The sequence below is a fragment of the Oncorhynchus nerka genome, linkage group LG18, assembly GCF_034236695.1.
Source record: "Oncorhynchus nerka isolate Pitt River linkage group LG18, Oner_Uvic_2.0, whole genome shotgun sequence".
Taxonomy (NCBI): domain Eukaryota; kingdom Metazoa; phylum Chordata; class Actinopteri; order Salmoniformes; family Salmonidae; genus Oncorhynchus; species Oncorhynchus nerka.
Window position 1 is genome coordinate 71,450,575 of NC_088413.1, and position 19,374 is coordinate 71,469,948.

General features: G+C 43.0%; 1 protein-coding gene across 1 annotated transcript; it reads left to right on the forward strand.

Annotated features, from left to right (window-relative positions):
- The first annotated feature begins 1,743 nt into the window (after nucleotides 1-1,743).
- Nucleotides 1,744-10,471, forward strand: orc3 (origin recognition complex, subunit 3). Its single transcript, XM_029688452.2, has 20 exons — nucleotides 1,744-1,896; nucleotides 2,106-2,160; nucleotides 2,287-2,384; nucleotides 2,655-2,799; nucleotides 3,029-3,133; nucleotides 3,249-3,409; nucleotides 3,564-3,703; nucleotides 4,042-4,201; nucleotides 4,466-4,579; nucleotides 4,782-4,915; nucleotides 5,033-5,096; nucleotides 5,187-5,303; nucleotides 5,414-5,493; nucleotides 5,639-5,772; nucleotides 5,866-5,951; nucleotides 6,105-6,202; nucleotides 6,334-6,475; nucleotides 6,703-6,819; nucleotides 8,770-8,849; nucleotides 10,295-10,471. Exons 1-20 carry the CDS (start codon nucleotides 1,876-1,878, stop codon nucleotides 10,398-10,400), a joined length of 2,157 nt encoding a protein of 718 aa, XP_029544312.1. The 5' UTR covers nucleotides 1,744-1,875; the 3' UTR covers nucleotides 10,401-10,471.
- Nucleotides 10,472-19,374: the final 8,903 nt, after the last annotated feature.

Sequence of the window (19,374 nt, forward strand, 5' to 3'; positions counted from 1 at the left end):
CAACTGTCAGAGGCAAGAAGTGTTGGATGGTGATATTCAAGCAGAGGCTAAACTTTCAACTGATGAGATTTCTGAATCCCAGTATTTTACTTCAGAGGTCAAAAAGAGGGGTTGCCCCCGAAAATCAGAGCGGAGAGCATTAGCTTGTCCGGACAGAAGGTTGACTCTGAGAAATCGGCCGGCAGATAAAGTTCACCAGTTGACAGAGGCTTCGGACCAGGGCTCCACTGCTTCTCAAGAGGAAGAAAGCAAGGGTGGTGTTGCACTGGACAGTTTCCCGAAGTTCCTGGATACTTCACCATCGACCCACACTCCCAAAAGAAAAATTAGTGGAGGTTCAAGGAGTGAGTTGCCATTAAAACGGCAGCGTACCCTTAAGCAGAAGACCGCTAATATTATGTCCGCAACACCTGATGAAATTATTGGAGCCTGTCAAAACCTTGTAGACTTCAGAAATCCTCAAAATCTTCAATCCGTGAACAATGTGAAGATTGTAATGGACAAAACCTTTTCCGATGGTGCTGATCTTTTGCTAAAGCAACTTCAAGATATGCGACCCATGGTTATAATACAAAAGTGGCTTTATAGTTGATGGATTGCTCACAGCCTGATGCTTTTATTTTCGACTAACTCAGGATTAGAAAAGTAACATGCTGCAAACAGATCTGTTAATATTGTATCAGATATCCAATGGTAAACAGTTTTGACCATTAGACAATTGAAGATGGAGTATTTTCTACTTATGACATGTTATTGTTGATTTTAAGTTTGGATAATGTATGTTACTCATATAAGAACCAGGTAATCTGTAGGGAACATAGACTTTAGAACATGTTTGTATTTATTAGGCTTCTAGTACTAAAATTGTTTTTTGCTAAATTGATAATTTTAAGGAAAAACAAAAGTTTTTATATATCCCTATGGGATTTTATTTTTTGTTTGTATTTATTTTATTTTTAAACACTATCTGTAATATTTACATGTCTTCCACAAAGTGTTCAATAAAATGTAACTGTTTGCTTTTATAAAAGTTGATGTACAGAACTTTGTTTTGCAAGTTATTTATTTACATTCAGTCATTATTATAAAGCAACTCTGTGGAGAGCCTATTTGGTGTCAAATGTAGCAGCTGGTTTTAAGAAGCATCAAGTTCAAGACAGCCATAACCCTTACTGAATCCATAAGAGCTGACGTTTAATTTGTCATGGATGTATTTATTCAGTCACACCTGTATTAGTTTGAACCCTGACGCATTTTGGTGTAATTTTGTTATTTTACTATCCCCTCTTGTCTCATAAACTAGCAGCCTCTACATGGTTTTCAGCGTGTTATTGTTATAAGTTGTGGGCCAAATTGGGCGATCCTCTCCCCCTATCGGTCTCCTTGCAACCGGTTCAAGTTCCGCAATATATTGCAACTCACTGTTGGAAAATTGCGAGCAACATATCCCAACCGGCCGGCAGATGGCGTTATTATTCATTTTACGTCTTGTCATCAATGGCAAACGATGTAAAATGAATAACAGCGCCATCTGCCGGCCGGTTGGGATATGTTGCTCACAATTTACGCAGTTCATTTGTTTGGTTTTTAAAACAAAATAACTCTTAGACAGTTCACCCTTGTTTGTTGGCTTGTTTTACCGATGTCCGTTCACATGAATCTTGAAACACTCAGCCAAGAATAAAATTATAATTGAATGAACTCACGGTCTATACACAAATTCATAGACGTCACAACGGCGGGAAAATAGAGGAAGTGTGGAATGGTTACATCCGGCTAACAAAGTTTTTGTTTGTTTCTGTCAATCGTTTGGTAAAAGAAGAAATATATTTTAATGAAGAAAGTATATATGGGATTGTCACAGTTCTACTGGAAATGACTTCATCGGTGTCAAAGGTAGGCTAACGACTGTAAATTGTTGAAATGCGATTTCCTTCGCGTATTTGGAGTGAGTGCTGCATTTGTAATTTTACCACGATGGAAGTCAGTTGGAGGGGCGATCCAAGGATCCCTAATAGCAAATAACATAATTTAAGTATTTGCTGGCATGTTCATTTACATTTTCCAGTGATTGCGTCATCATAATCTGTATATTCCCCGTTTAGGGGTGCTTTGTGTTCAAGCCCAGTGCCAAAAAGAGAAGGAAGACTCCAACAGTGGGTGAGTGATCTTATAGATAACTAGCTGGGTCGCTGGTCATATTTAATCAGATCTATACTTTGAATATTCAGTTTCAAGAAATAAAGTATCGGGTAGCATTGACTATCAGTATCGTGTGTTCTCCAGAGGATTATTTCACTCATGGCTGTGAGGACACGGAGAACAGCAAACTACGTTTCAGAAACTGTCAGACATTATGGGAGAAAATGAAGGCAGACACCGAGGTGAGTGTCCATCTGCACCTTGTTCATCATTCTCCCAAATTTGGGCATTGCCATCATTGTGCTCATGCCAGGATGCTACGGAATGTTCAGACAGACCACCATATCGGTGTAATATAATTCTGTCTGTCATGCAGAATAGGGATTGTGCTAGCTTTACTTGCAACATTTCTCTCTGAAACGTTGTGAACATTTCACTTCACCGAATACACCCCAGATCAAAGTTACGAGCTTTTGTCAGACATGACAGTTTACATTGTTTGCTTTCTACAGCTTCTGCAGGATGAGCTGAACAGGAAAATCTTAGACAGCCTCTTGGCGTTTATCAGAAAGAGTGTCTCCACTTTTCAGCGTGGCACGGATGACTGGGCGTCGCGTATGAGAGCCCACGAGATTCCGACAGCAGCCCTAGTGCTTGGTATGTGGCTCAAAAGACAATGCACATGCAGAAATATTTTGGTATGACCTGGGCCCATGATAAATGCCACAGTACAGACAGAGATTGCACTAGTATAGAGCGTTTTGGCTGGAGGAAAGAAAGTATGTAAGGCATATTTGTAACGTTCTCTTACTTAATGAGGCAAGTCTGTTAAGAACAAACTGTTATTTACAATGAAGGCCTTAACTAAATAACTCTACCTGTGTAGGAGTGAATGTACCAGATCATGATATGACCTTCCAGTGCCTCTCTGACCAGTTGCAGCAGTCGGTGACTCCCTTTGTGGTCTCTGTACAAGCCACAGAGTGTACAGGTCAGTCCTGTGTGTGTGGTAGTCGAGAAATGTCCCTATTGCTATTAGCCTTTTTGTATTATGACACGTGGATACCTAACTCAAATAATAATATTTTAATTTGTTCTGTCCTCAGCCCTGAATCACATGCTGCAGAGGATTCTAGAGAGACTGATGGGTACTAGTGTGTCTGTGGATAATGAGGAAGAGCCTGAGCAGCGCAGTACCAATGTAAACCAGAAGAGGGTGCACTGCTCCCTCATCACACTCTGTAACTGGTACAAGACTGTGACAAAGGTATGTAGCTACTGCAAAGAAGTAAGGACTATTATGATGCTTTTATGTACAACTGTCAAATGTATAGATGTTGACCTTACAATTTCTGCATCAAAGTTACGAGCTTTTGTCATTACAAATCATGCATCCTGTGTAAATAATTTGCTCCTCTCAGAAAGATGCCTCCGGCACCGCAAGAAAAAAGCGTACTTCCGTTGGCAAAGACATGCAACAGCATCCTCCTATTGTAGTGATCTTCAAAGACCTAGAGGCTTTCAACCCTAAAGTGCTGCAAGATTTTATCCTCATCTGCAGGTAGGAGTTCTAACCTCCACCTCTGTTAGGGGTGGCAGGTAGCTTAGTAGTTAGAGCGTTGGGCCAGTAACTGAAAGGTTGCTGAATCCCCAAGCTGACAAGGTCAAAATCTGTCTTTCTGACCCTGAAAAAGGCAGTTGATCCACTGTTCCCCTTGGTAGGCTGTCATTGTAAACAAGAATTTGTTCTTAACTGACTTGCCTAGTTAAATTAAAAAACAATTAATAATAATAATATTGATTGAATATATACATAATCATCGTAGCTGTGTGATGGCACCTCACGTGAAAAGTGTTTATGCATCCCATGCTGCATCATCTCCCCGTTCTCTTCAACAGTCGGTACGTTGAACAGCTTCCACTGATGTTTGTTCTTGGCATTGCCACGTCTCCCAGCACCATTCAACACATGCTGCCCCACTCGGTGTCCTCTCTGCTGGGCATCGAGCTCTTCCAGTCACTGTCCTGCACCCAGCACCTGGCTTCTGTCATAGACAAGGTAGGTACTTAAAAACTAGTCTGTAGCCATCATGAATCCATCCATTCACTTTGTGAATGTAGTTGTATTGGACACATAGTGAGCATGCTTGTCTGTGCCCTTTTCCTAAAACCAAACACGGTTCTCGAGTTGCAGTTTGCAAATGTCAACAGACATTTTCACTCAAGACCCCCATTGATGATGACATGTCTTGAGTTACTCATGTTTATTTCAAGTTAGGATTCAGACTTTAGTTTGAGTATTGTTTTCCCTCTCTTTCTCCAGGTGATCCTAACTTCCCAGTTTCCTTTCAAGCCCAATGGCAAGGTGCTGCAAGTGCTGGTCAGCATCTTCCTCTACCACGACTTCTCTGTACGCAACTTCATCAAAGGCCTGCAGGTGAGGACTGCCCTCTGATTGTTGGGGTGACTGTCAAATGTGTTGAAAGGGCATTCTCCTTTAACTGATGTTTAACCCACAATGTTGGTTGTGCTCTGTACCTGCTTTCAAAGACTAACTTTGAGATACGCTTGCTGGATGTATTCTGTTGGACTGTGTATTCCTGTGAATTTGTGTGTTGATCTTGATGGGCCCCCCTCAGTTGGCTCTGCTGGAGCACTTCCACAGCCAGCCTCTGAGCGTGCTGTGCTGTAAGAAGGAGGCGGCCCTGGTCCACGCCACTGAGCTCAGCCACAGGGATGTAGAGCGGCTCCAACAGCTGCCCTCCTTCATGAGGTGACTGTCACTCACACTCTTCTACCCATAGGATGGTGGAGAACGTTATCAGAATGTTGTGTGATTTGTCTGTTTAAAAACTTGTTATGTTCGGTGTTTACCTCCCCTTTCACCCAGGTACGTAGAGGAACAGGGTCCCCAGGAGCAAGTGGAGCTGTTGACTAGTGATGACCATGTGAAGGTAAATATTGAGTGCTGTCGAGAGGTTCTGAACAGTATATTGACATGAATTATGAGCTTGAGTGATTGCGTGTCCTTCCCATTATTTTAGGAAGTGTGTCAGAAACTACTGAAAGATCTTTGCAAATACCACAAGAACTACTACCCCACTCTGAGGTGTCTCCACATTCTGACGGCTTCTCTGCCCAAATACCCTCTGGGAAAACAGGTTGGAACATTTTGTCAAGATTGCCATTGAAATAATACATACATTAGGAAGGGAATTGTAGAGCATGGCACGGACTGTCTCACCTGTTCCACATATGCCTCTATTTTTAGATAAGAGAGCTGCACATATCCTGTCTGGAGAAGAATGTGTGGGAGACTGATGAGTATGCGTGTGCCATGCAGCTTCTGAGGTGATAAAGGAGATTATACATTTATTAATGACAAAAACATTGCTTAGCAAAACAGTTTTATATTCAAGCTGTCATAACTTTATCTTAGCAGGTAGAAGAGTAAGTTTGTTTGCTCTCCTTTTGTCAACACAACTTTTCACTCCAGGATGATGGCTAAAGACGAGCTCACCTCAACGCTGAAAAAGTGTGCAGAGATCCTGAAATCTGGCAAGACAACGAAAATGAGGGATGCACTGCTTCAACTGGACAATTTACTCTCCACATTTGACCAGCCAGGCGGTAAGTAGTGATGATGGCTGTAACAGTTTACCATTTCAACCAAATGCTTTTCTGACCCATTGAAATGTGCTTCTCTTGCTTCTGCCCAATCAGATCTTGTTGAGAATGCAGCAGGGGAGGACCTCACTTCTCCAGGGAAAGGCCTCCAGAAGAAAACAGACTTGTTCCAACTGCAAAAGGTAACAACTTTCTGCTATAACGGATAGTTATTTTGCTCAAACGGTTTCATACACTTCTGATGTATAATGGATCTACGCCTCTCTCTAAAAAAAATATTGTATGTAGTGCTTGTGATATGAAGGGCCTCAGCATTTACTGTCCTCTCTGTTTAGACTCTATTGGAGATGAAGAAATCTCGAAGAACCAAGAAAATGAGTCAGTTCGAGATACTCCGAGACCAAGCCCTGGAGTTCATTGACAGCCTTGTGAGGTGAAGTAGTATACAGTAATGATACAACCCAATCAATTGACAGGATAGATTACGTTCATTCTTTTAGATGAGCTCGGTGTAAATGGATGACACAGTATTTGATGGTGCTGCTCACCTTTGTGTGTTTTCAGGTCCCACCTGGCCCCACCCGAATCCCAACCACTGTACGAGGTATGCTACTACAGCTCCTCTGCTGTCCTGAGACGCCACCTCAACGCCACGCCACGCACCTCCATCCAGACCGCGCTCAGCAACCCCTACCACTACCTGAAAGTAAATGGCTACCACTGAGAGGCTGTCTCAAGTGTCTAGTGAACGCTGTTCTTTGTATCCTAATCTGCACCAATCTGGAAAATTTGATGGCCTTTTTTTACCCCGTTCACAATTGTTTCAGATCAGTGCCGACGAAAGAGACTGACCGCATTCCCTGTCTTTAGACAACTCAGCCAAAGTTTCTAGTGTTAAACAGTAGCTCATACCGATGCTAATCTGTGCTTCAGAATGAAGATCTGCGGGCCGAGGACGGGACAGTCTCCAATGCTGCTCCTGACATCTGCATTGTGTACAAGCTGCATCTGGAGTGTGGGAGAATCATCAACCTGTATGACTGGCTGGAGGTTGGTTTAATAAAGAATTAAGTGAAATACTATTGGTATCATATTCACTGCGTGTACAAAACATTACGAACACACCTGCCCCTTCCATGAGACTGACCAGGTGAAAGCTATGATCCTGTATTGATGTCACTTATTAAATCCTCTTCAATCAGTGTAGATGAAGGGGAAAAGACAGGTTAAATCATATTTTTTTAAGCCTTGTGACATGGATTGTGCATGTGTGCCATTGAGGGTAAATGGGCAAGACAAAAGATTTGTCTTTGAACAGGGTAAGGTCCGCCTGCTGGGTTTTTCATGCTCAACAGTTTCTTGTGTGTATCAAGAATGGTCCACCACCCAAAGGACATCCAGTCAACTTGACACAACTGTGGGAAGCACTGGAGTCAACATGGGCCAGCGTCCCTGTGGAATGCTTTCGACACCTTGTAGAGTCCATGCCCTGATTTATTTCAGCTTTTCTTTCATCACATTCCCAGTGGGTCAGTTTACGTACACTCAATTAGTATTTGGTAGCATTGCCTTTTTAAATTGTTTAAACTTGGGTCAAATGTTTTGGGTAGCCTTCCACAAGCTTCCCACAATAAGTTGGGTGAATATTGGCCCATTCCTCCTGGTGTAACTGTCAGGTTTGTTGGCCTCCTTGCTCGCACACGCTTTTTCAGTTCTGCCCACAAATGTTCTATAGGATTGAGGTCAGGGCTTTGTGATGGCCACTCCAATACCTTGACTTTGTTGTCCTTAAGCCATTTTGCCACAACTTTGGAAGTATGCTTGGGGTCGTTGTCCATTTGGAAGACCCATTTGCGACCAAGCTTTAACTTCTTGACTGATGTCTTGATGTTGCTTCAATATATCCACATTTTCCTGATGCCATCTATTTTGTGAAGTGCACCAGTCCCTCCTGCAGCAAAGCACCCCCAAAACATGATGCTGCCTCCCCTGTGCGTCATGGTTGGGATGGTGTTCTTCGGCTTGCAAGCCTCTTCCTTTTTACTTCAAATATAACAATGGTCATTATGGCCAAACAATTCTTTTTTTGTTTCATCAGACCACAGGACATTTCGTCAAAAAGTACAATCTTTGTCCCCATGTGCAGTTGCAAACCGTAGTCTGGCTTTTTAATGGAGGTTTTGGAGCAGTGGCTTCTTCCTGAGTGGCCTTTCGGGTTATATCGATATAGGACTCGTTTTAATTTGGATATAGATACTTTTGTACCTGTTTTCTCCAGCATCTTCACAAGGTCCTTTGCTGCGGTTCTGGGATTGATTTGCACTTTTTGCATCTCTAGGAGACAGAACGTGTCTCCTTCCTGAGCGGTATGACGGCTGCGTGGTCCCTTGGTGTTTATTCTTGTGTACTATTGTTTGTACAGATGAACGTGGTACCTTCAGGTGTTTGGAAATTGCTCACAAGGATGAACCAGACTTGTGAAGGTCTACAATTTCTTTCTGAGTTCTTGGCTGATTTTTCTTTTGATTTTCACATGATGCCAAGCAAAGAGGCACTGAGTTTGATGGTAGGCCTTGAAATACATCCACAGGTACACCTCCAATTGACTCAAATGATGTCAATTAGCCTATCAGAAGCTTCTAAAGCCATGACATTTTCTGGGATTTTCCAAGCTGTTTAAAGGCACAGTCAACTTAGTGTATGTACATTTCTGACCCACTGGAATTGTGATACAGTGAAATAATCTGTCTGTAAACAGTTGTTGGAAAATGTACTTGTCATGCACAAAGTAGATGTCCTAACCGACTTGCCAAAACTATAGTTTGTTTACAAGAAATTTGTGGAGCGATTGAAAAACTAGTTTTAATGACTCGACCCTAAGTGTATGTAAACTTCCGACTTCAACTGTGTCTCTTTGGGTTTATACCTCTGTAGAAACATATGCCTTGATGCTGGTATATTGAATGAGAAACGAGTGTGTTAATTTTCATGTATCTGCAGGCTTATGCTACTGTGGTCTCGGCTGCAGAGGGTAAGGATCCTGACTCGGCGGACTTTGGCAAAGTGGATGAACTCAAACAGTATCCTTTAATTGTTGGATGTCTTAAAATGCTTCATGGTGACTACTTTTGAATATATGGTAAGATGTTTAATAAACAAGCACTGCATGGGGGCGGCAGATTTTTTTGGGGGGGATTTTTCCCTTGAGCAAGGCAATTAACCCTAATTGGATAAGAGCATCTGCTAAATGGCTAATGTAAAATACTCTGAATAGACAAGTATCCTATCATGAGCACTTTAAATTTAACTGCTATGCAACTTAATATTAGGAAGATGTGTTAAAATGCACTGTACAAAACATTAACATCAGACTATTCTCAATTTAATCTTATATTAGTAGAGACATACATTTATTTAGAATGTCCCGTTATGAAATTGGCAGGAACAGTGGCAGGGAGAAAAAACACATGTCGTCCATATGCACTTGAATAGTGAATGGAGGCTGTGCCTTCCCGGTTCCTTTTTCAATCATGCCGTGTATGCTACTCTGGTTTTACAGTGGAGCAATGTGCTTAATTCACAGGACGGTTGAGCTAATGTGATTAGCATGAGGTTGTAAGTAACAAGAACATTTCCCAGAACATAGACATCTTATATTGGCAGAAAGCTTAAATTCTTGTTAATCTAACTGCACTGTCCAATTTACAGTAGCTATTACAGTGAAATGATGCCAATCTATTGAGTGCACAGTTTTGAATTTGAAAAGTTATTAATAAAACAATTACACGTTTGGGCAGTTTTGATATAAAATTCTTAACATAAATGCAATGGTTCATTGGATCAGTCAAATTTTTTGCTCATACACTGCTGTCATCTAGTGGCCAGAATCTAAATTGCACATGGGCTGGAATATTACATTACGGCCTTTTCTCTTGCATTTCAAAGGTACAAAAACATATATTTTTTTCTTGGTATTATCTTTTACCGGATCTGTGTTAGTTTCCTACATTCCTTTCACATTTCCACAAACTTTCTTTAATTTCAAATGGTATTTTGAATATGCATATCCTTGGGCCTAGCAGGCAATTAGATTTGGGTATTTCATTTTAGGTGAAAATTGAAAAAAGGGGCAGATTATTTTAGTAGCAGCTGAGAAATGAATATAGTAGCACCTGGGATACTTTTTTTTAGTGGCAAGTTGCATGTAGAAATGTCTGGGCCTATAAGAACCCTTATTTCACTCCATGCATTAACCACTGTTTGAGCATCAGCCAGCCTCTTGCTGTGCGACAGGTGATATTCTCTATGCCATGGGCTCTCCAACTCTGTTCCTGCAGCTACCCAATGATTTGTTTTGGAAACCAAGTGAAATCTATCCGTGAACATCAATAGTAACATGTTTTCACAAATTGTATTAAACTGTTGACAGCCCCTCTGCTCGAGAAAGGAATAGAAATATGTGTATGCATGTTTCGATAAATTATTAAAATATGCTTTTTCACAGTTGTTCCTCAACTCCTACAAGTGCTCGTTTTATCCAGGCGGTATCTGAGCTGGAGTTCCTGGGATTCATCAAATCCACCAAGCAGAAGACGGACCATGTGTCACGACTGACCTGGGGAGGCTGCTGATTCACCGTCTGGGAGCTTGTGTTGTATAGTACATGTCAATTGTTTTTGAATAAAATGTGATTTCAATTGAGTACCATGATTTGCTCATTGTGCTCTTAAAAAACGTGTGGAAAATGCAAGTGGTTAACTCTGGTAACAAACACTCTGAAAGAAGTGTATACAATATTATATGAAACACCACCAGTCTTATCAAGTAGCCAGGGGTACATTCATTTGTAAAGATGCTGTGGGAACAGATGGGTCCTCATGGGTGACGACTGCTGCGAGGTGATTATTCCACCACTTCAGAGCTGAATCAAAGATTAAGTGTTAACTGGGACTCTGTAACGCCATAGTGCTGGCAGGGAGCCCTGATGTGATGCAATGCCAGAAATGACTGAATTGACATCTCGATATTGTAGGTATTTTATCTACTTGATTACTCATTAGCTTAACATCAAATCAAACTTTATTTGCCACATGCGCTGAAATGCTTACAAGACCTTAACCAACAGTGCAGTTCAAGAAGAAAATATTTACCAAGTAGGCTAAAATAATAAAAAGTAACAAGAGTAACAACATACAGGGGGCACCGGTACCGAGTCAGGTGTACAGGCTAGTTGAGGTAATCTGTACATGTAGGTGGGGGTGAGGTGATTGTGCATAGGTAACAAACAGCGAGTAGCAGCAATGTACAAGAGGGGGGTCAATGTAAATTGTCCGGTGGTGATTTTTTTATGAGTTCAGCAGTCTTGCTGTGCGGTAGCAGAGAAAACAGTATAATTTGGGTGACTGGAATCTCTGACAATTTTATGGGCTTTCCTCTGACACCGCCTTTTATATAGGTCCTGGGTGGCAGGAAGCTTGGCCCCAGTAATGTACTGGGCAGTTTGCACTACCCTCTGTAGCGCCTTGCGGTCAGATGCCAAGCAGTTTCCATATCAGGCGGTGATGCAACCGATCAGGATGGCATAGCAGTAGAACCTTTTGAGGATCTGGGGGCCCATGCCAAATCTTTTCAGTCTTCTGAGGGGGAAAAGGTTTTGTCGTATCCTCTTCACGACTGTCTTGGTATGTTTGGACCATGATAGTTTGTTGATGTGAACACCAAGGAACTTAACTCTCGACCCGCTCCACTGCAGCCCCGTCGATGTTAATGGGGGCCTGTTCTGCCCGCCTTTTCCTGTAGTCCAACATCAGCTCCTTTGTCTTGCTCACATTGAGGGAGAGGTTGTTGTCCTGGCACCACACTGCCAGTTAGCTGACCTTCTCCCTATAGGCTGTCTCATCATTGTCGGTGAACAGGCCTACCACTGTTGTGTCGTCAGCAAACTTAATGGTGTTGGAGTCGTGTATGGCCTTGCAGTCGTGGGTGAACAAGGAATACAGGAGGGGACTAAGTACACCCCCCCGAGGGGCCCCAGTGTTAAGGATCTGCGTGGCAGACATGTTGTTGCCTACTCTTATCACCTGGGGGCGGCCCGTCAGGAAGTCCAGGATCCAGTTGCAGAGGGAAGTGTTTAGTCCCAGAGTCCTGAGCTTCGTGGGCACTATGGTGTTGAACGCTGAGCTGTTGTCGATGAACAGCATTCTCACATAGGTGTTCCTTTTGTCCAGGTGAGAAAGGGCAGTGTGGAGTGCGATTGAGATTGTGTCATTTGTGGATCTGTTGGGGCGGTATGTGATTTGGAGTGGGTCTAGGGTGTCCGGGAGGGTGCTGTTGATGTGAGCCATGACCAGCCCTTCTCACCAAAACTCAAAATTCTTGCTTGTTTTTCAAAAATCAAGCCTGAAACCTTGAATAAAGACTGTTGACATCTAGACGGATTTACATAGTAACAATAGGTTTCCATTATAAGAGCCTGGGACCTCAAAAAAATAAAAAATAATTCAGGGTTGGTTCTTCTTCAGATCTTCGCCTGCCATATCATTCTGTTCAACTTGTGTTCTATCCAATGCTACCAATTATATGCATATCCTGAGTAACAGGCAGTTTATTATGGGCACGTCAGTCAGGCAACTAGACCCTATCCCTAAGAAGTTTTAACAGTTGGTCCGCCATGCTTTGTGTACACGTCCTGGTAATCTGTCTGGCCCAGCGGCTTTGTGAATGTTGACCGTTTTTAAGGTTTTGTTCACATCGGCTACCGAGAGCGTTATCACAGTCATCAGGACAGCTAGTGCTCTCGTGCATGCTTCAGTGTTGCTTGCCTCGAAGCGAGCATAAAAGGCATTTAGCTTGTCTGGTAGGCTCGCGTCACTGGGCAGCTCGCGTCTGCGTTTCCCTTTGTAGTTTTCAAGCCCTGCAATGTCCGACGAGCGTCAGAGCCGGTGTAGTAGGATTCAATCTTAATCCTGTATTGACGCGTTGCTTGTTTGATGGTTCATCTGAGGGCATAGCGGGATTTCTTATAAAAGTCTGCATTAGTCTCCCGCTCCTTGAAAGCGGCAGCTCTAGCCTTTAGCTCGATGCGTTGCCTGTAATCCATGGCTTCTGGTTGGGATATGTACGTACAGTCACTGTGGGGACGACGTCATCAAAGCACTTATTGAAGAAGCCAATGACTGATGTGGTGTATTCCTCAATGTCATTGGCTGAATCCTAGAACATATTCCAGTCTGTGCTAGGAAAACAGTCCTGTAGTGTAGCATCCGCGTCTTCTGACCACTTCCGTATTGAGCTAGTCACTGGTACTTCCTGCTTTAGTTTTTGCTTGTAAGCAGGAATCAGGAGGATAGAATTGTGGTCATATTTGCCAAATGGAGGGCGGGGGAGAGCTTTGTATGCATCTGGAGTAAAGGTGGTCTAGGATTTTTTGTGACATGTAACAAATTAGTTAGCCAGTGTTTCCCCTAGGTGGCAAAGTTAATTGCAGTTTCAAATCTCATTTCCTACAATTCTACACATTTTGCCATGGAGCAGAGAAAATATTCTGTTTTAAATAAAATTTTGCCTTGTTCTTATGCTATATTAGTGACTCAAACATAACAATCAATGGGGACCCCATGCCATTTTTTTTGTGACTTTCAGTTCTCAAAAATGTTGTTCCATTTAAGAATAATTGCTCCATTATCTGTTCTACATATTTTATCTGGTTTTAGTCGTTTAAGTTTACACTGAAAACATGTTACCATCCCCAAAATGTTTTCTATAATTAAATGTTGCATTGCTTTGTCCTCTTCTTTAAAGAACCACTGCACATGTCGATTGGCGTGTTTTTCTGTGCTCATTAGAAAAAAACGAGATGTCAGTCTTGGAGGTGTGTTTCCTGACCGATTCCATGTTTGGTTAATGAGGTTTCAACTCAAATGTTATTGGTCACACACATTTTTAGCAGATGTTATTGCGGGTGTAGTGAAATACTTGTGTTCCTAGCTCTAACAGTGCAGTAGTATCTAACAATTCACAAGAATACACACATCTAAAAGTAAAATAATGGAAATAAGAAATAATACGGTACCAGTCAAAAATTTGGACACACCTACTCATTCAACAGTTTTTCTTAATTTGGACTATTTTCAACATTGTAGAAGACATCAACACTATGAAATAACACATAGAATCATGTTGTTAAAAAAAAAAGGTTTAACAATTCAAAATATTTGAAATTCTTAAAAGTAGCCACCCTTTTCCTTGATGACAGCTTTGCACACTGTTGGCATTTTCTCAACCAGTTTCATGAGGTAGTCACCTGGAATGCTTTTCCAACCGTCTTCGAGTTCCACATATGCTGAGCACTTGTTGGCTGCTTTTCCTTCGCTCTGCCGTCCAACTCATCCCGAACCATCTCAATTGGGTTGAGGTTTGGTGATTGTGGATGCCAGGTCATCTGATGCAGCGCTCCATCACTCTCCTTCTTGGTCAAATAGCCCTTACACAGCCCGAAGGTGTGTTTTGGGGTCAATGTCCCGTTGAAAAACAAATTATAGTCCCACTAAGTGCAAACCAGATGGGATGGTGTATCGCTGCAGAATGCTGTGGTAGCCATGCTGGTTAAGTGTGCCTTGAATTCTAAATAAATCACTGAGAGTGTCACCAGCAAAGCACCATCACACCTCCATGCTTCACGGTGGGAGCCACATATGCAGAGATAATCTGTTCACCTACTCTGCGTCTCTAAAAGACACAGCCGTTGAACCAGAAATCTTACATTTTGACTCCTCAGACAAAAGGACAGATTTCCACCGGTCTAATGTCCATTGCTCGTGTTTCTTATTGGTGTTCTTTAGTAGTGGTTTCTTTGCAGAAATTCGACCACGAAGGCCTGATTCACGCAGTCTCTGAACAGTTGATGTTGAGATGTGTCTGTTACTTGAACTCTGTGAAGCGTTTATTTGGGCTGCAATCTGAGGTACAGTTAATTGCTGATTTCTGAGGCTGGTAACTTACGAACTTATCCTCTGCAACAGAGGTAACTCTGGGTCTTCCTTTCCTGTGGCGGTCCTCATGAGAGCCAGTTTCATCATAGCGCTTGATGGTTTTTGCGACTGCACTTGAAGTTCTTGACATTTTCCGGATTGACTGACCTTCATGACTCAAAGTAATGATGGACTGTCGTTTCTCTTTGCTTATTTGAGCTGTTCTTGCCATAATATGGACTTGGTCTTTTACCAAATAGGGCTATCTTATGTATAACACCCCTACCATGTCAAAACACAACTGATTGGCTCAAACACATTAAGGAAAGAAATTCCACAAATTAACTATTAACAAGGCACACCTGTTAATTGGAATGAATTCCAGGTGACTACCTCATGAAGCTGGTTGAGAGAATGCCAAGAGTGTGCAAAGCTGACATCAAGGCAAAGGGTGGCTACATTGAATAATCTCAAATATATTTTGATTTGTTTAACACATTTTGGTTTACTACATGATTCCATATGTGTTATTTCATAGTTTTGAAGTCTTCAATATGATTCTACAATGTAGAAAATAGTACAAATAAAGAAAAACACTTGAATGAGTAGGTGTGTCCGAACTTTTGACCGATACTGTATATATTAGGACAAGCAATGTTGGAGTGGCATTGACTAAAATACAGTAGAATAGAATAGAGTATATACATATGAGATGAGTAAAGTAGTATGTAAACATTATTAAAGTGACTAGTGTTACATTATTAAAGTGGCCAGTGATCCCATGTCTATGTATATAGAGCAGCCTCTAAAGTGCAGGGTTGAGTGACCGGGTGGTAGCTGGCTAGTGTTGGCTATTTAAGTGTCTGATGACCTTGAGATAGAAGCTGTTTTTCAGTCTCGGTCCCAGCTTTGATGCACCTGTACTGACTTTGCCTTCTGGATAATGGCAGGGTGAACAGGCTGTGGCTCAGGTGAGGGATGTCCTTGATGATCTTTTTGGCTTTCCTGAGACATTGGGTTCTGTAGGTGTCCTGGAGGGACAGTGTGCCATCGGTGATGTGTTGGGCAGACCGCATCACCCTCTGAAGAGCCCTGCAGTTGCGGGAAGTGCAGTTGCCGTACCAGTCTGTGATACAGCCTGACATGATGCTCTCAATTGTGCATCTGTTATAGTTCGTGAGGGTCTTAGGGGCCAAGACAAATTTCTTCACCCTCCTGAGATTGAAGAGCTGCTGTTGCACCTTCTTCACCACACTGTCTGTGTGGGTGGACCATTTCAGATGGTCAGTGATGTGTACGTTGAGGAACTTGAAGCTTTCCACTTTCTCCACTGCAGTCCCGTCGATGTGGATAGGGGCGTGCTCCCTCTGCTGTTTCATGAAGTCAACGATCAGCGCCTTCATTTTGTTGACATTGAGTGAGAGGTTATTTTCGTGGTACCACTCCACCAGGGCCCTCACCTCCTCCCTGTAGGCGAACTCGTCATTGTTGGTAATCCGGCCTACTACTGTTGTGTCGTCTGCAAACTTGATGATTGAGTTGGAGGCGTGCGTGGCCAAGGAGTCTTGGGTGAACAGGGAGTACAGGAGGAGGCTCAGCATGTACACTTGTGGGGTTCCTGTGTTGAGGATCAGCGAAGTGAGTGTTGTTTTTTACCTTCACCAGCTGGGGGCAGCCCATCAGGTAGTCCAGGACCCAGTTGCACAGGGCAGGGTTCAGACCCATTGCCCTCTAGCTTTGTGGATACTATGGTGTTGAAGACTGAGCTATATTAAATTAACTGCATTCTTACGTAGGTATTCCTCTTGTCCAGATGGGTTAGGGCAGTGTGATTGCATCGTCTGTGGGGCAGTAAGCAAATTGCAGTGGGTCTAGGGTGTCAGATAACGTAGAGGTGATATGATCCTTACTAGCCTCTTAAAGCACTTCATGGTGACAGAAGTGAGTGCTACGGAGCAATAGTCATTTAGTTCAGTTACCTTTGCTTTCTTGGGTACAGGAACAATGGTGGACATCTTGAAGCAAGTGGGGACAGCAGACTGGGATAGGGAGTGTCTGTGCATGCTCTGAGGACGCTGCTAGGGATGCCGTCTGCCTGGCGAGGGTTAACACACTTAAAATGTCTTAGGTCGGCCACGGAGAATGAGAACCCACAGTCCTTGGGAGCAGGCTGCGTCAGTGGCACCGTGTTATCCTCAAAGCGGGCGAAGGAAGCAAAATGTCAGTGTCTGACCCCTAGAATGAATTTAAGAGAACTCAAAATCTGTAATTAATTTTGACATTTTAGTAGCACAATTTTACATTAACTAAGGTGTTTGGTGCAGTATTTCTCAAGTAAAGAAAGTGTGCAACGTGTAAACAGTTGGAGCTGCTGTGCAGGTCTTTCATACGGCCTATGCTATTGGATAGAGAGCCATTAACGCAACTGTTCACCCCATGTTAGTGGGCAAATAGACATCGTCAAATCAAAACCCAACCTTCATTTACCAAACTGACGTTTTAGACGAGACTTTATGACCAAACGATCCTATTTACATGTAGTCTTTGGATCTAGATCTAGGCTGGTGTGTTTATGGACATATTCAATCAATCCCTATCACAGTCTGTTGTTCCCACATGCTTCAAGAGGGCCACCATTGTTCCTGTTCCCAAGAAAGCTAAGGTAACTGAGCTAAACGACTACCGCCCCGTAGCACTCACTTCCGTCATCATGAAGTGCTTTGAGAGACGAGTCAAGGACCATATCACCTCTACCCTACCTGACACCCAAATAGACCCACTCCAAAAATTTTTTAAATTGCATTACCCAGGTGCCCTGAAAACCCAGGTCCACAGACTTTAATTTTCAACAGATGCAATCTCAACCACACTGCAAAAGTGGGCACTGCCAATTTTTGTAACCCATCTGGACAAGAGGAATACCTGATGTGAGAATGCTGTTCACCTTGTTTGCCCTCATTTTTGATGGGTGATTAATTTGTCACGACTACAGCTCGGTATTTAACACCATAGTACCCCTCCAAGCTCGACCCACGTCATCAAGCTCGAGACCCTGGGTCTCGACCCCGCCCTGTGCAACTGGGTACTGGACTTCCTGACGGGCCGCCCCCAGGTGGTGAGGGTAGGCAACAACATCTCCACCCAGCTGATCCTCAACACTGGGGCCCCACAAGGGTGCGTTCTGAGCCCTCTCCTGTACTCCCTGTTCACCCACGACTGCGTGGCCACGCACGCCTCCAACTCAATCATCAAGTTTGCGGACGACACAACAGTGGTAGGCTTGATTACCAACAACGACGAGACGGCCTACAGGGAGGAGGTGAGGGCCCTCGGAGTGTGGTGTCAGGAAAATAACCTCACACTCAACGTCAACAAAACTAAGGAGATGATTGTGGACTTCAGAAAACAGCAGAGGGAACACCCCCCTATCCACATCGATGGAACAGTAGTGGAGAGGGTAGTAAGTTTTAAGTTCCTCGGCGTACACATCACAGACAAACTGAATTGGTCCACCCACACAGACAGCATCGTGAAGAAGGCGCAGCAGCGCCTCTTCAACCTCAGGAAGCTGAAGAAATTCGGCTTGTTACCAAAAGCACTCACAAACTTCTACAGATGCACAATCGAGAGCATCCTGGCGGGCTGTATCACCGCCTGGTACGGCAACTGCTCCGCCCACAACCGTAAGGCTCTCCAGAAGGTAGTGAGGTCTGCACAACGCATCACCGGGGGCAAACTACCTGCCCTCCAGGACACCTACACCACCAGATGTCACAGGAAGGCCATAAAGATCATCAAGGACAACAACCACCCGAGCCACTGCCTGTTCACCCCGCTATCATCCAGAAGGCGAGGTCAGTACAGGTGCATCAAAGCTGGGACCGAGAGACTGAAAAACAGCTTCTATCTCAAGGCCATCAGACTGTTAAACAGCCACCACTAACATTGAGTGGCTGCTGCCAACACACTGACTCAACTCCAGCCACTTTAATAATGGGAATTGATGGGAAATGTAAAATATATCACTAGCCACTTTAAACAATGCTACCTAATATAACGTTTACATACCCTACATTATTCATCTCATATGTATACGTATATACTGTACTCTATCATCTACTGCATCTTTATGTAATACATGTATCACTAGCCACTTAACTATGCCACTTTGTTTACATACTCATCTCATATGTATATACTGTACTCGATACCATCTACTGTATCTTGCCTATGCCGCTCTGTACCATCACTCATTCATATCTTTATGTACATATTCTTTATCCCCTTACACTTGTGTCTAGAAGGTAGTAGATTTGGAATTGTTAGCTAGATTACTTGTTGGTTATTACTGCATTGTCGGAACTAGAAGCACAAGCATTTCGCTACACTCGCATTAACATCTGCTAACCATGTGTATGTGACAAATAAGATTTGATTTGATTTAGAATAACGGTTTCTGATTTATTTCGAGGCCACGTTGGCCGTTTTCAAAGGCATTCATGGTTTTAAAGAGAGTTGCACTTTAATTTGCAGTGGCATCACAATTTAGCAGCGGCGGTGTGCCGTATAGGGGAAACACTGGTAGTACTTGACTTAGAGCATTACCCGGTTGTGACAGAATGAAACTTTTAAATCA

What these genes read in the sequence shown, in the direction of transcription:
- orc3 (XM_029688452.2), top strand. Translation starts at nt 1,876, where the DNA reads ATGACTTCATCGGTGTCAAAG. An exon ending in GACAGCAGCCCTAGTGCTTG is followed by an intron (nt 2,800 to 3,028) that starts GTATGTGGCTCA and finishes CTACCTGTGTAG; the next exon opens with GAGTGAATGTACCAGATCAT. An exon ending in ACTTCATCAAAGGCCTGCAG is followed by an intron (nt 4,580 to 4,781) that starts GTGAGGACTGCC and finishes GGCCCCCCTCAG; the next exon opens with TTGGCTCTGCTGGAGCACTT.